Source organism: Erpetoichthys calabaricus, chromosome 5, assembly GCF_900747795.2.
Source record: "Erpetoichthys calabaricus chromosome 5, fErpCal1.3, whole genome shotgun sequence".
In the NCBI taxonomy this organism is placed as follows: domain Eukaryota; kingdom Metazoa; phylum Chordata; class Cladistia; order Polypteriformes; family Polypteridae; genus Erpetoichthys; species Erpetoichthys calabaricus.
The window spans coordinates 109,626,033-109,638,654 of record NC_041398.2 but is presented as its reverse complement, the minus strand read 5'-3'; the positions used below and the strand labels follow the sequence as shown (position 1 = coordinate 109,638,654).

At 35.8% G+C, this 12,622-nt stretch overlaps 1 protein-coding gene across 1 annotated transcript in view; it reads right to left on the bottom strand.

Annotated features, from left to right (window-relative positions):
* Positions 1–11,614, bottom strand: part of guf1 (GTP binding elongation factor GUF1) — a 34,971-nt gene extending 23,357 nt beyond the window's left edge. The window contains exons 1-6 of the mRNA XM_028801919.2: positions 11,177–11,614; positions 10,445–10,556; positions 10,048–10,196; positions 7,777–7,857; positions 6,283–6,360; positions 5,176–5,259 (exon numbers count right to left, since the gene is read on the bottom strand). Coding sequence (XP_028657752.1) covers positions 5,176–5,259; positions 6,283–6,360; positions 7,777–7,857; positions 10,048–10,196; positions 10,445–10,556; positions 11,177–11,362 — 690 coding nt within the window. The 5' untranslated portion in view covers positions 11,363–11,614. The remainder of the gene's footprint in view (positions 1–5,175; positions 5,260–6,282; positions 6,361–7,776; positions 7,858–10,047; positions 10,197–10,444; positions 10,557–11,176) is intronic.
* Positions 11,615–12,622: the final 1,008 nt, after the last annotated feature.

Sequence of the window (12,622 nt, the reverse complement as noted above, 5' to 3'; positions counted from 1 at the left end):
CTTCGCATCTCTGCCACATGCGTATGTGGATTTCACTTTCACCAAACAACAAAACTTTTAATTCTCGCGGATAGGCCTCTTCATTGAGAAGGAACACCACTTTTCCCTGATGGCAACACAAATTAGATGATCTACAATATCTACATACTTCTGTCATATCACCTATGTCTATATATTCAATCTCTTTTCGCTTTTACCTTTTCATCAATATCGTATTGAATTTTAATTCAAGTTTAAATATGAACAAAATATATGATCTCTTCTCACTGTTCCATTATTTCACCGAGCAATAATTTACGTTTGTTTGCACTAATGCGATCTTTACTATAATTTTTTTAAGACTTTCGAATTTTCGTACTTCCATTACCTCTAACCTGCTCTGCATGTGTACCACGCCAACGTTTTTGAATTCTTTACGATGTTCTACTTTATAATCTACTCTTTTACTTTTATTTACTGCCTTGGGCGTGGTTAAATCTCTTGGCACAATGTACTGTCTCGTGGGACGTGAGAGTGTCTTTCTGAGAAAATCATGTCTCGATAACTTCAAGAAAGTGATTCCTTTTTAAAAAAAAAAAAGGTAAAATAATTAACTGTACTGTAATAAACAGCGACAGATGCTGTAATTTGTGGGTAGTTGACTTAAAGTATAATAACCTCTAAGAAGGAGTACTAGAAACTAGGTATTTGGTATCAGTATAGCTTTCTGGAGGTACATTTCTGACCCAGTTAACATTATTCTCTTAATCAGAAATAGCTTAATACCTGCTAGAATTAATATGTCTTGGATCAGTTTAAGACCTTACAGTAAGTCAGCAGTAAGTCAGGGTTCCAAAAACCACTGTTGTAGTTATTTGCTGAAGATGAATAAAAAAAAAATTTGGTTGCTCTTCAAACAGGACAGTTTTGATTTTAAACTTAAAGTAGTGATTTGTTTTGTTTATATTTCCCAATGCATGTATAAAGATATCAATTAAAAATTATTACTATATTATAATGTACCTTTCTGCGCGCTGTTGCAATTGTTACTATTTATACTTTATAAATAAAAACTTGATCACAACAAAAAGTATTACTAATATGTATTTACATTTAAATATAAACAGAATAAACCTCAATCCTAAATAGACCATCCGTTGTTGGAGCAATACCCGTTGTCATTCAGGAAATACCTAGCTGAATCAATTACATGCTGAAATACAGGTAACTAAAATTGGCCAGTGTCACTCATGAACACAAACGCCCCCCCCCCACACACCAAGGGATGCTTTACTATCACTAGTTCATGTAACCTGCATGTCCCTGAATTTGGGAGGAAACCAGGGTAAGCCCATGCACACCTACAGTACTGTATATGCAAACTCTTCCAACTCCTTACTGCAAGGGAGAAGTACTTCCACTGTGTCACTGTGCGTCTAATTAGGTAATTATTAACGTATCTTTTATATATATTTCTCTTCTGGTTCGACCTGCTTCCACTTCAAAACCGGTCCCGCCCACACGCAGCCGACACGGCATTTCTCGATTCCGATTCATCCTCTTCCAAAACCTTCCCCATGCTGCCTGCAGCTCCTGTATCTTTACAACAGCTTCTTACACAGCAAACATCAGAAGCTAAAATTTATCGTGAACACATTCAAGAATACAACTCTTCTCTAGCGTTTGCTTCCATGGGTGCACAGATAACTCAACCTCCTAGCCACGGATCATACTGTTTTAAAATACACGGGCAAATTTATCACCAAATCTCTCCACTATACCCTAACACTTCTACCTCTCCAGGATATGGACAGTTGTATGTTTTTGACATAGCGCAAGCTACTGAAGTACACTTACAACATAAAGCAAACTCTGCATGCAGCGAAAATTTATTTATCCAGCTAAATTCCATTCTCAGAACCATCAACCCCTTCACTATATCATACAAAAATACATGCATGAAATCGCTCAGTCCAATCCAACAGCATCTGTATGAATGGTTTTCAAGGAAAACCCTAGGCAGGATTTACGACGATACAATGCCCCGACATGTCACACCGATGTTGCAGCGAACCATCTGCCGAAAGGGACATTTACATCTATCCCATAGGCAACTCCTGTAAACAGATTTCCATGCTCAATATGAATTGTGATCCTATGGTTTACCCACTTTTATTCCCTTACGGAGACATTGGCTGGCACAAAGATTTACAACATGTTCCCGATAAAAGAACCGACAAGCGAATAAACCTTACTCAATGCCAATTTTACGTGTACAGATTAGCAATGAGGAATACATTTAGTATTTTGCACTCCAGCGGCAAACTATTCCAACAGTATGTCGTAGATGCGTATGTTAAAACAGAGGGCGCACGTCTCAACTATCTCGGATTACATCAACAACATCTGCGCGTGGAACAATACAAAGGACTATCAGATGCACTGCAAGCAAACGCGGAAAATAACAACGTACGTGTAGGTAAAATTATCATAATTACCATCCACATTTCCAGGAAGTCCAAGATACATGCAACAAAACTATCAGGATGCCATGGCCATAGTACGTAAATTCGGAAAGCCTGATTTATTTATCACTTTCACATGTAATCCTGCTTGGCCGGAAATTCTACATGCACTGTCGGATACCCAAAGACCAGAGCACAGACCTGATACCAGTCTTCAGCCACGGTCAGTTGTACATGGCTTTTTCTAGGGTTAGATCTTTCGACTCATTTTCTGTCTTCTCCACCAAAACACCTATGCACAACTGCATCTTTCAAGAAGTACTTATTTCTTCTTGATTTCTGAATTCCTTTCTCACTGTTTTCCGTTCCTATTCTTACACCGCCGTATGCTACGGTGGGCGTCAGCTAGTACTGTATACTTTAACTGTAGCCTAAAAAAACTGGTGAAAGAATACCCTTTATTTGACATTTATTTTAGTAACACAGTGCGTCCTCTGATGGAGCCAGACTACCCCAGCCACCACTTGCACTCTGCCAATGTGAGTAATACCTTAATTTCACATTCACTGAACTTTTGTTTCCTCTTTTTTCCTGTGGTTTGTAGTAAAAACGTCACTCAAAAACATGGGAAAATTAAATGGTGATTAGATCACGAATGTTCAAAAATGGTGTTCCATTATGGGCTGGAGCTAAAGGAGTAAAAAATTGTGCATGTGCACATAGTTTTAAGTTGATTTGAAATTTATAAAGAAAGATGGAGAGGCATATAGCATAGGCATGGTTTTGGAAACTCAGTTTTAGCATGGAATTTACTTAAGGTTCCATACATGAGGGTACAGGTATGGGATTCACATTATCGAAAATGGATGAATAAAGTAGCAAACCTGTCTACTGTGTCACCCTGCCACTAACATGTTTAACGAAACTAAGTTATACCACCCGTTCAAGTCATTGATGAGGCCATATTTCAGCCTTCTAGAGTATAAGTAAATATTTTTGATAACTGAAATAACAAGGAAACTTTTCAATGTATTATTGTTATTTTCTACCGCTAATTATACACAGAAATATATTTCTTAATGCTATTTAATCACGTTTCTCTAGAGAAATCGCTGAAACATGACATGACACAAAGCAATCAACAATGCACACTGCGCTTAAACACACTGTCAGCACATAACAAAATACTCACTAAGATATTCCCAGGTGAATTTTTGTACTACATGCAGGAGGTTGCTTCACGCGACAAAGGCACAGCCCAGTGAAGCGACAGAGACCTGAGAGAAAGGAACACTGGCAGGGGCAACACATGTTCTTCTGTCAACACAGAAAGAAAATCCCTCCTAGAGGATGGTATGTTTGTATATTAGCTTTAGCATCAGCAAGAGGAAGACAGAGTGCAAAACATAATGGAACAATGTCACAGTTCTTCAGGACACTAACAGGAAGGCATCACAACATCTAGCAGGGGTATATAACTCTCTCTTTGAAAACAGAGTATAGCAGGAAGGAATAGGCAAAAACACAGAAGATAAAACACCTCCTAGCCACAGGAATGAACACAGTCCCACTGAATATCCACCAGGCAGCTGGCTACCATTCCTATAGATGTGTACTATTAAGGGCATGACGCATAGGGCTCTTAACAAATATAGTATGCATGGTCTGGCTTATTCAAGGAGTCAAGATGTGCAACCTGGGCAAACACTAGTCTGGCAGCATGGTAGGGGGTTCAGAGTTTGAATGAGAGAAAATATTGGGTGATGGAAGATTAACAAGGCAAATTTGGTATCTGAAGTACAATTTATTAGTAAGTAAGCAAGACACTCCATGGATAGTATGGCATATCTGACATGGTACATAAGTCCCAGACAGGCATTAGACACTTATTATATTGTTTCTATATTGTTTCTGTATTGTTCTGTTTACGTTGCCCTTATAGATTTTTTTTAATAAACTAGGGAGCTTTGTCCCCTGCTCGCTTCGCGCCGTTGTGAAGAGAGGGGCTTAACGCACCCCAAGGAGATGCTTTCGCTCCTCCAAAACTCCTCTTAAACAGTGATACAATGGGAAACAAATAACAGTTGTTTTTTTTTTTACCTCCTCTTTGCTCAATCAGCTGCTGGCTTGCTGCAGTTCCTGTGCTGTGTGATCTGCATTTCGTGCGGCGCTTCAAACATTTTATAGTCACTGCCTGGTCTCTCTTCTCCGCCAGACATCCTCAAACACTATTCAATCTCTTTTCACTGTTCTGTTATTTTACCAAGTAATATTTTTCATTTGTTTGTGCTAATGCGATGTTTACTCTCATTTTATTGAGACTTTCAAATTTTCCTACTTCCATTATCTCTAACCTGTTTTGCATGTGCTTCACGGGACTTGCTTCCAAAGGTTGTAAGTATGATGTGACTTGCCTGTCTCACGGGACGTGAAAGTGTCTCTCTTTCTCTCTTCAAAAGATCATGTCTCGCCGCAGGAAAAAAGTCTTGTCCCAAGTTTTTTTTTTTTTTTTTAAATATAATAGAGAGATCTCTTGTTTTTAATTCGGCCTGCTTGGAAGTATTCTGGATTAAGGGATGTTAACAAGAACACCAGCTATACTTTAGACTGAATTATACAGTAGTTCAATACAGCAAATGTCAAAATATGATATAATTTAATCTGTGCATTTTGAAGAATAAGACAAACATTCATAAACTAAAACCACACCACACAATATATAAACGCTTACCTTTATACATTCTTCTTTAGGAATATCAAAAATTTTTTCTATTTGCTTTGCTACTTTCTCTGGGTCTGCATTTTTTAAGTCAATCTATTGTAAATTGAAAACAAACAAGAAGACAAAAAATGTTTTTTTCCATCAGAATAAAAGCCTTTTTCATATTTTTATTTGAGTATTCTAAACTACTATTTCCATTACATTGCTGAACAACTGAAGTTTCTTAATAGGTAATCCTGTAACCATTTTATTGTTTGGTTAGGTACTAGATAATCAATTCATCTAGGTAGCTCTTAAATAATGGCAGCATAACTGATCCAGCAATGGGCAGCTCATTTATGAATGTATTCTTTATTTTATCTTTAGACTGAAGTATGGTTCCAGTTTTATTTCAACATTTATTGAGAAACAAACAAACCAAATCTCTCCAAAAATAAAATCATATTAGAAGTTCTTGACAGGCACAGTAATTGAGTGTTTTACCATGTTAGTCATAATGGATGCAATGAGAAGTCAAGCAAAATTACACCTTTTATTAGCTAACTAAACAGACTACAATATGCAAGCTTTCGAAGCAGCTTAGGTCCCTTCTTCCGGCAACTTGTAAACTTTTTATTTAAAAATTCATTATTAATAAACTGGTTTATTGTGATGGCTTCACACTAGTATAAAAACGTTTTGACTCAATAAGTTCAACTTGGCACATAATTCCTCAATCACCTAATGTGTTTTTCATTACATGAAATAAAACAAAGAATGATTTAATAGTATTTACAAAAACTTTGGACACATCTAGAACAACAGTACATAATAAAGATAATGACATTTCATACTAAATATGTAATTTTTTCAAAATTATTGTATATTGAAAATACAGAATTTGAGGTGCTTACTTGTACATGCATACTACAGACATGTTATTTTCTGAACTTCAATAAAGTGCTTACGGAGCCATCAAGTGGCTGAAGAAAGGAGTACATTTAGAATGCAAATATTTTTTTGTTCATTGGTAGCTTTACATGTAGCTAATACAGTATCTATATTCAAAATACTGTTTTAATTACATGATTATTAATGATTGAAGCAATTTATATTTATTTTGAACACCATACTTACTTTGTTAATAACAGGAATAACTGCCAGTTGAGCTTCAAAAGCCAGAAAAAAATTTGCCACAGTTTGTGCCTGAACACCCTTAATTAAAAGAAAACATAATTGAAGGTAATTTAAAATATATAGTCAGAAAAAAGATTATTGTTCTTCTTTTAAGTACTTTATTTAATGAACCTATAAAGGATGGATATGCCAATCAGAACATTGATGCACAGGGGAAATGTTAAAAACCTAAAAATCAAAGTATAGTTAGATAGAAAATCTACATTCCAAGACAGTGCTGTCAAAGAACTGGTAGTAGATAATGAAAACTATTACAGCAAAACAAATTCTTTCATATTCTTTATCTTCCTTCACAACAATACAATTATTCACCTGTTCATCTCGCAAAACTTGTGAGACAGCAGTGTAAACCATTGTTTCACCATGCCCCCTTACAGATATACTAGAGTCGACATCCATCCAGGGCAGGGTCGCAGGACTGCTGGAGCCTATCCAAACAATCACTGGGTGCAAGGCATGCAGTCCATCACAGGGCGAACAAACACACTCTCACTAAGGCCAATTTAGCAATACCAATACACCTAACTTGCATGTCTTTGGGAGGAGACTGGAATACCCAGAGGTAATCCATACTGACACAAGGAAATTATGCAAATTCCACAAACTGGGAGTACCTGGAGTGCTAACCCCAGTCTTCTTGTTGCAAGGCAGCAGCAGCACTACCACTGCACCACTGTGCCATCCTATAGATATACCAGTACCAATTGAATCACCCAGTAAGCATCCTGATAACCTTTACTTTACCTAAGATTATTATGTGAAATATTTATTTAGGATTGACATTGTGATAAGCATTGCTGATTTTCAGGTCCTGAGTTCAAACTCTGGCCTAGGCATTCTCTGTGTGGAACTGTCACATTTCCTCCAATTCCCACATGAGATTTTCTGGGTACTCTGGTTTTCACCCTTATTCAACAGATTTGTATATTGGGTTGAACAGCTACACTAAACTGAGCAGGTGCTGTTATGCGCATAATGCCATTTGTTCATAAAATATGCACATTTAAGGAGAAACTTTTATGTTGTTACAATTCAAAACATATGCACTTCAAAAAAGGGTACTATTATAACAGACAGTTATGTACATTTCTGGAAAACTGTATTACTGTTTTTATTTTAGAGTAATTACTAATTATATATATTCATTTGACCAATCTCTGTCATATTATAATTAAAATAGCCCTTTTTATTTTTAACTGCAAAAAAATGTGATATTGCACAAGATAATTAAAAATTCATAACTAAACACTTTCATGTAAAATTAACAGGTGAAGAGGCCTAATAAACAAGTATGTTAAAGTGCTCTTTGACAGATATGGAAACAAAACACTAAACAAATTTTATACTTCTTAATCTAACCTAGAAATGCTGAACATATTAATATATTTTATTTGTAAACTAGTATTTGCGTAATAACAACAATGTACACAGTACCTCATTGGCATCAACTACAAGAAGTACACCTTGACAGGCTGAAAGGGATCTTGACACTTCATAGCTAAAATCAACATGGCCCTATGAAAAACACAAATAAACAAATACAATAAGTAAAATTAGCATAACACTTCAAACATACAAATATAAAAAATATTCTGAAAAGCAAGTTTTGATTATAAAAATTATTTTGTGCAAAAAAATGAAAAACTTCTTAAATACCTGAAAATTATAACAAGTTACTTAAATATTTCTGTTAAATGTTCAGCACTATTAAATTCTAGACATACAAGTAAAACAATCACTTCAATCCTTTTTACCTGAAATTCCCACTAGTCAATCCCACGATTTTTTTAAGTTAGTGTGCAGCACTTCAATTGCAAATTATATCTCTGTTAAGATAAACAACCAAAGTACAATTTCAGCAGACATTCATATTACAATGCCAACTATTCCAAGTTTTTTCCACAAATGTCCATACTGAGTCCTATATAAATATTAGGAACTAGATGCAATAATTGCTGTTTGTGCTGCATACCGAAGACATTCCAACTTTTAATAAAAATCAGAATAATCTCAAATAAGCACAGGGTGCCACCTTTTATTTTTTGATATGTTTGGGTATTTCTGCATACACATGTTTCATATTTTAGAACTTTACCACTTTTTGTTTCATTCCAAAGGAAATCATCTTTTAATGAGACTGCTGACAACTTAAGAATGCAATCACAAAAAAGTGTAAGTTTTTATTATTATGTCTTCATTCCCTGCTGAGACAAGGCCATACAGTATTTTCAAAAGCTCATTTAAAATATTTATCCATTACATAAAGTACACTTCACAAATTAACTATAAGAACATGTCACTGGCTATAATTACCCTAAGTTCTTGTCTATAAGCCGGACTCATGTATTAGCCGGAGACCAAAAATCATACGAATTTTTAAAATAAAATCGTATCATAGATAAGCCGGACTCATGGATAAGCCGAACGTACTATAACCTATAACTAATAGAAGGGAGGGAGGTCAGTGGTCTCACTCGCGCCCATTTAATTTCTTTAAGGGGGGAGAGAGTGTGAGATATTGCCATCTCTCTCACTCCCCGCATGGCGCGGTTGGAGCGCGTTCTTTCTGCTCTGGGCGTCGCCGAGTCAACACGAGCGCGTAGCGGTCATTTAAATTGTGATTTTATATGTAAGCATATTTAAATATATATCGCGGATTTCTGCGGACAATGGGTCTTTTAATTTCTGGTACATGCTTCCTCAGTTGGTTTGCCCAGTTGATTTCATACAAGGGACGCTTTTGGCAGATGGCTGAGAAGCTACCCGGCTTACTGTTCTCTCTCTCTTGCGCTGACTATCTGTGATCCTGACGTATGGGGATTGAGCAGGGGGGCTGTTTGCACACCTAGACTATACGGACGCTCGTCTAAAAATGCTGAAAGATTATCTTCACGTTGCTATCTTTTGTAAAGCTGATTCCTGAAAAGACATGCTGCACAGTGCTTCGCATACTTAAAAGCTCGAAGGGCACGTATTGATTTTTGACTGAAAAACAAACTCTCCCTCTCTTTGTCTGCTCCTGACGGAGGGGGTGTGAGCTGCCGCCTTCAACAGCTTTGTGCCGCGGTGCTTCGCATACTTAAAAGCCAAACAGACATATTGATTTGTTTGCTTCACTGCTTTGAAGAGGAAGATATGTTTGCATTCTTTTAATTGTGAGACGGAACTGTCATCTCTGTCTTGTCATGGAGCACAGTTTAAACTTTTGAAAAAGAGACAAATGTTTGTTTGCAGTGTTTGAATAACGTTCCTGTCTCTCTACAACCTCCTGTGTTTCTGCGCAAATCTGTGACCCAAGCATGACAATATAAAAATAACCATATAAACATATGGTTTCTACTTCGCGGATATTCTTATTTCGCGGGTGGTTCTGGAACGCAACCCCCGCGATGGATGTATAAGCCGGACTTATGTATAAGCCGATATTCTATTTTTTCATTTTCACAACTTTTTTCCTTAGATAAGCCGCGGCTTATTGACAAGAACTTAGGTACATTTTAAACAAGTTCAGCAATACATGATTACTGGACTCCCTGTTTGGATGTAGATAAATTTATATGAGTTTATTTTATACTATTTGAATTTTAAAACTTAAACATCCAAATGAAAAAATATAACATAACTTCACAGAAACACCTAAAACTCAAAATGTACATTTCTTTTTCCATAAGAAGACTACAGAAGAGGCCAGAAGTATCTACTTACTGGGGTATCAATCAGATTTAATAAATATGTCTGATTTTTATAATAATAAAACAAAGAGGCAGTCTGTGCCTTCACTGTGATTCCTCTTTCCCGCTCAACCTGTAGTTTATCCAGAACTTGTTTATTGCGGTCAGTTTTGTCAATTGCTCCTACATGGCAGAAAAACAAAACAGTAATTTAAGCCATTGTTTTCTTCTTCATTGTAATAAAATAGGCACAATAAGTATAGTCTGATTTTACAGTCAACAGGTTCAGAGCTGCATTCAAGTTAATATGCCCTTTAAGTCAAGTTATTGTATATCATGTTTTAAGTATTTTTAAGTATGAAAAGAAAATTAGTTTGCAACTCTTAAGTATTTTATGATTAACTCATAATGTTACTTTTATATAATTTTACCTGTTAATTCAAGGAGTCTGTCAGCTAGGGTACTTTTTCCATGATCAACATGAGCGATGATTGAAAAATTTCTGATGTTTTCTGTTGGGAACTTTGACATGTCGACATTTTCCTAAAAGTCACAATAACACCACCCAAAAAAAAAAATTATGAATGTGCTTGCACTAAATTAATGTAACTGTGCCACTACTATATTAAATGCATCTATTCTCCTCGAATAACTTGGAAGTATCACACTTCGTAATGTATACATTTTCTGCTTCTCAAAAGTGCAAAATATATAATTTAAAAAATCCAACATGCACTCTGTGATTTGACAAAAAAGTGGCTTAGTGGTCTTCAAAGCTAAATGTCAACATCTCATTTAAATACTATCCACTTCAAATACAGTACGACTCAGTATTTTATTACAGATTCCAACAGCCTTTGTAAGAAATAGTGCCGTCCACAGATTTAAACATGATATGATATAGATGATGGTATAGATGTGCTTGTGTATCTGTATATATTTATTATTTATTTTTCCACTTGCGGTAAAAAAGCAGGTTATGGGACCTACTGGAGATAACCAGTAACTGCGTGGTGGGGAATGAACCAGCAAACCTGCAAGTTTTAGTCAGATCACACGGTCTTTAATTGAAATATGCTGAAAGTACGCTTTTTGCACATAGTATCCAGTTATATGGTACTTTTAAGAATTAGAAAACAAGAAGGGTGAAAAGCAATTATTACCTTATCTCGTTGTGAAACGTAATGTCGACAAAGAAAAACTGTGAGAGTGGATGTATTTTTCTTCCATGAGTGCCTCACGGTGAGCACATTGATGTCTGGGTTTTTGCGTTGTACTTTGATTTTAAAGTCTACAAGACGCCTAACTCCTGATATTACGTTCCTCTGACAAACCAAGGCAAGGTTCATTTTTTTCAGTACCAAAACTGAAATGTCACGTTACAGTGAAGCCAAAACTGTTACTGATGCACTGTGATACAAAAAGGTATATCGGTTTATTCTGCGCAGATACTCGATGGAAGAATTTAATTTTCAGGCGACATTAATTACGCAACTTTTTTATGTCCACATTATTTGTTATTTATAACGTGTACAGTATTTTTAAATTCACGATGAAGCGTGACTCGTAGGCGCGGCCATATTAGGCTGAAAGGTCATATGTCATCGTTCATTTTCTATATGCTGTATGTAAAATAAATGTGCATACAACACAACATATACCTCTTATTTTAACGCCTACTTCACATGTCATAGTTTACCAGATGTTGGATTCTCTTTTGTCCTAAACGGTCTTTTAAAAATGGTATCATGGGAAATGAAGTTCATTGCGTGATTGAGATTTGACTACAAATTGGGTTCGTCACGTCTCTGACGTCACTGACAGCCGTTGAGAACGAAAGTAGTCCAAACCTTCCGTTTATTCAAAGAAATGCTTAGTCAAGTCCACTGCTGCAAAAAAAGATATATTCAGTACTTAAAACCATATGAGAAAAATTAAAAACTACCGCATTTGTTTAGAAAATGTTTTAATCTGTAAGTGCAAGCAATGTTTTCAAATGTATTCCTTGTTATATACAGCATTAAGCGGAACTATTTGAGAGCTGAGTTAATAATGTGACATAGCGTATTTAAAATAATTAATACTTTAAATCAATTAAATTAATTATAAAAATGTAATTTAATTGAAAATGTATATTTTTAAGGCTCATTCTTCATATACCAAATTATGTGATGAATATATGTAAAATATAATGAATAGGGGACCAATCCAGAGTTGGTTCTACCCTTTTGCCTGATAAAACTAAGGGTTAGCTCCCTAGGGCTTTTACTGGAATAAAAAATGGACGAATGAATGACAAACACCTACTGCACCTACCTACTAATATTTCATACAATAAATCAGCTAGTAATGCTGGGATGCTCATTTCTAGGTTAGAAGAGCTGGGGATTGGTTGTGGGTTACATGTTAGGAAGTTATTTCCTGCCGTGATCTGTAAGAAAATGAACAGTAGAGTATTAGAATTTGCATAAAGAAATTGTCTCACATATTTCTTAACTGTAGATCCTGTGTTTTCACCACCTTCTTGCTGCCGACTACATTCTTCCCTGAAGCAACAGCTGACATCGCCATCAGTGCTGACACACTTTAACAGAAATCCTACTTTGTAC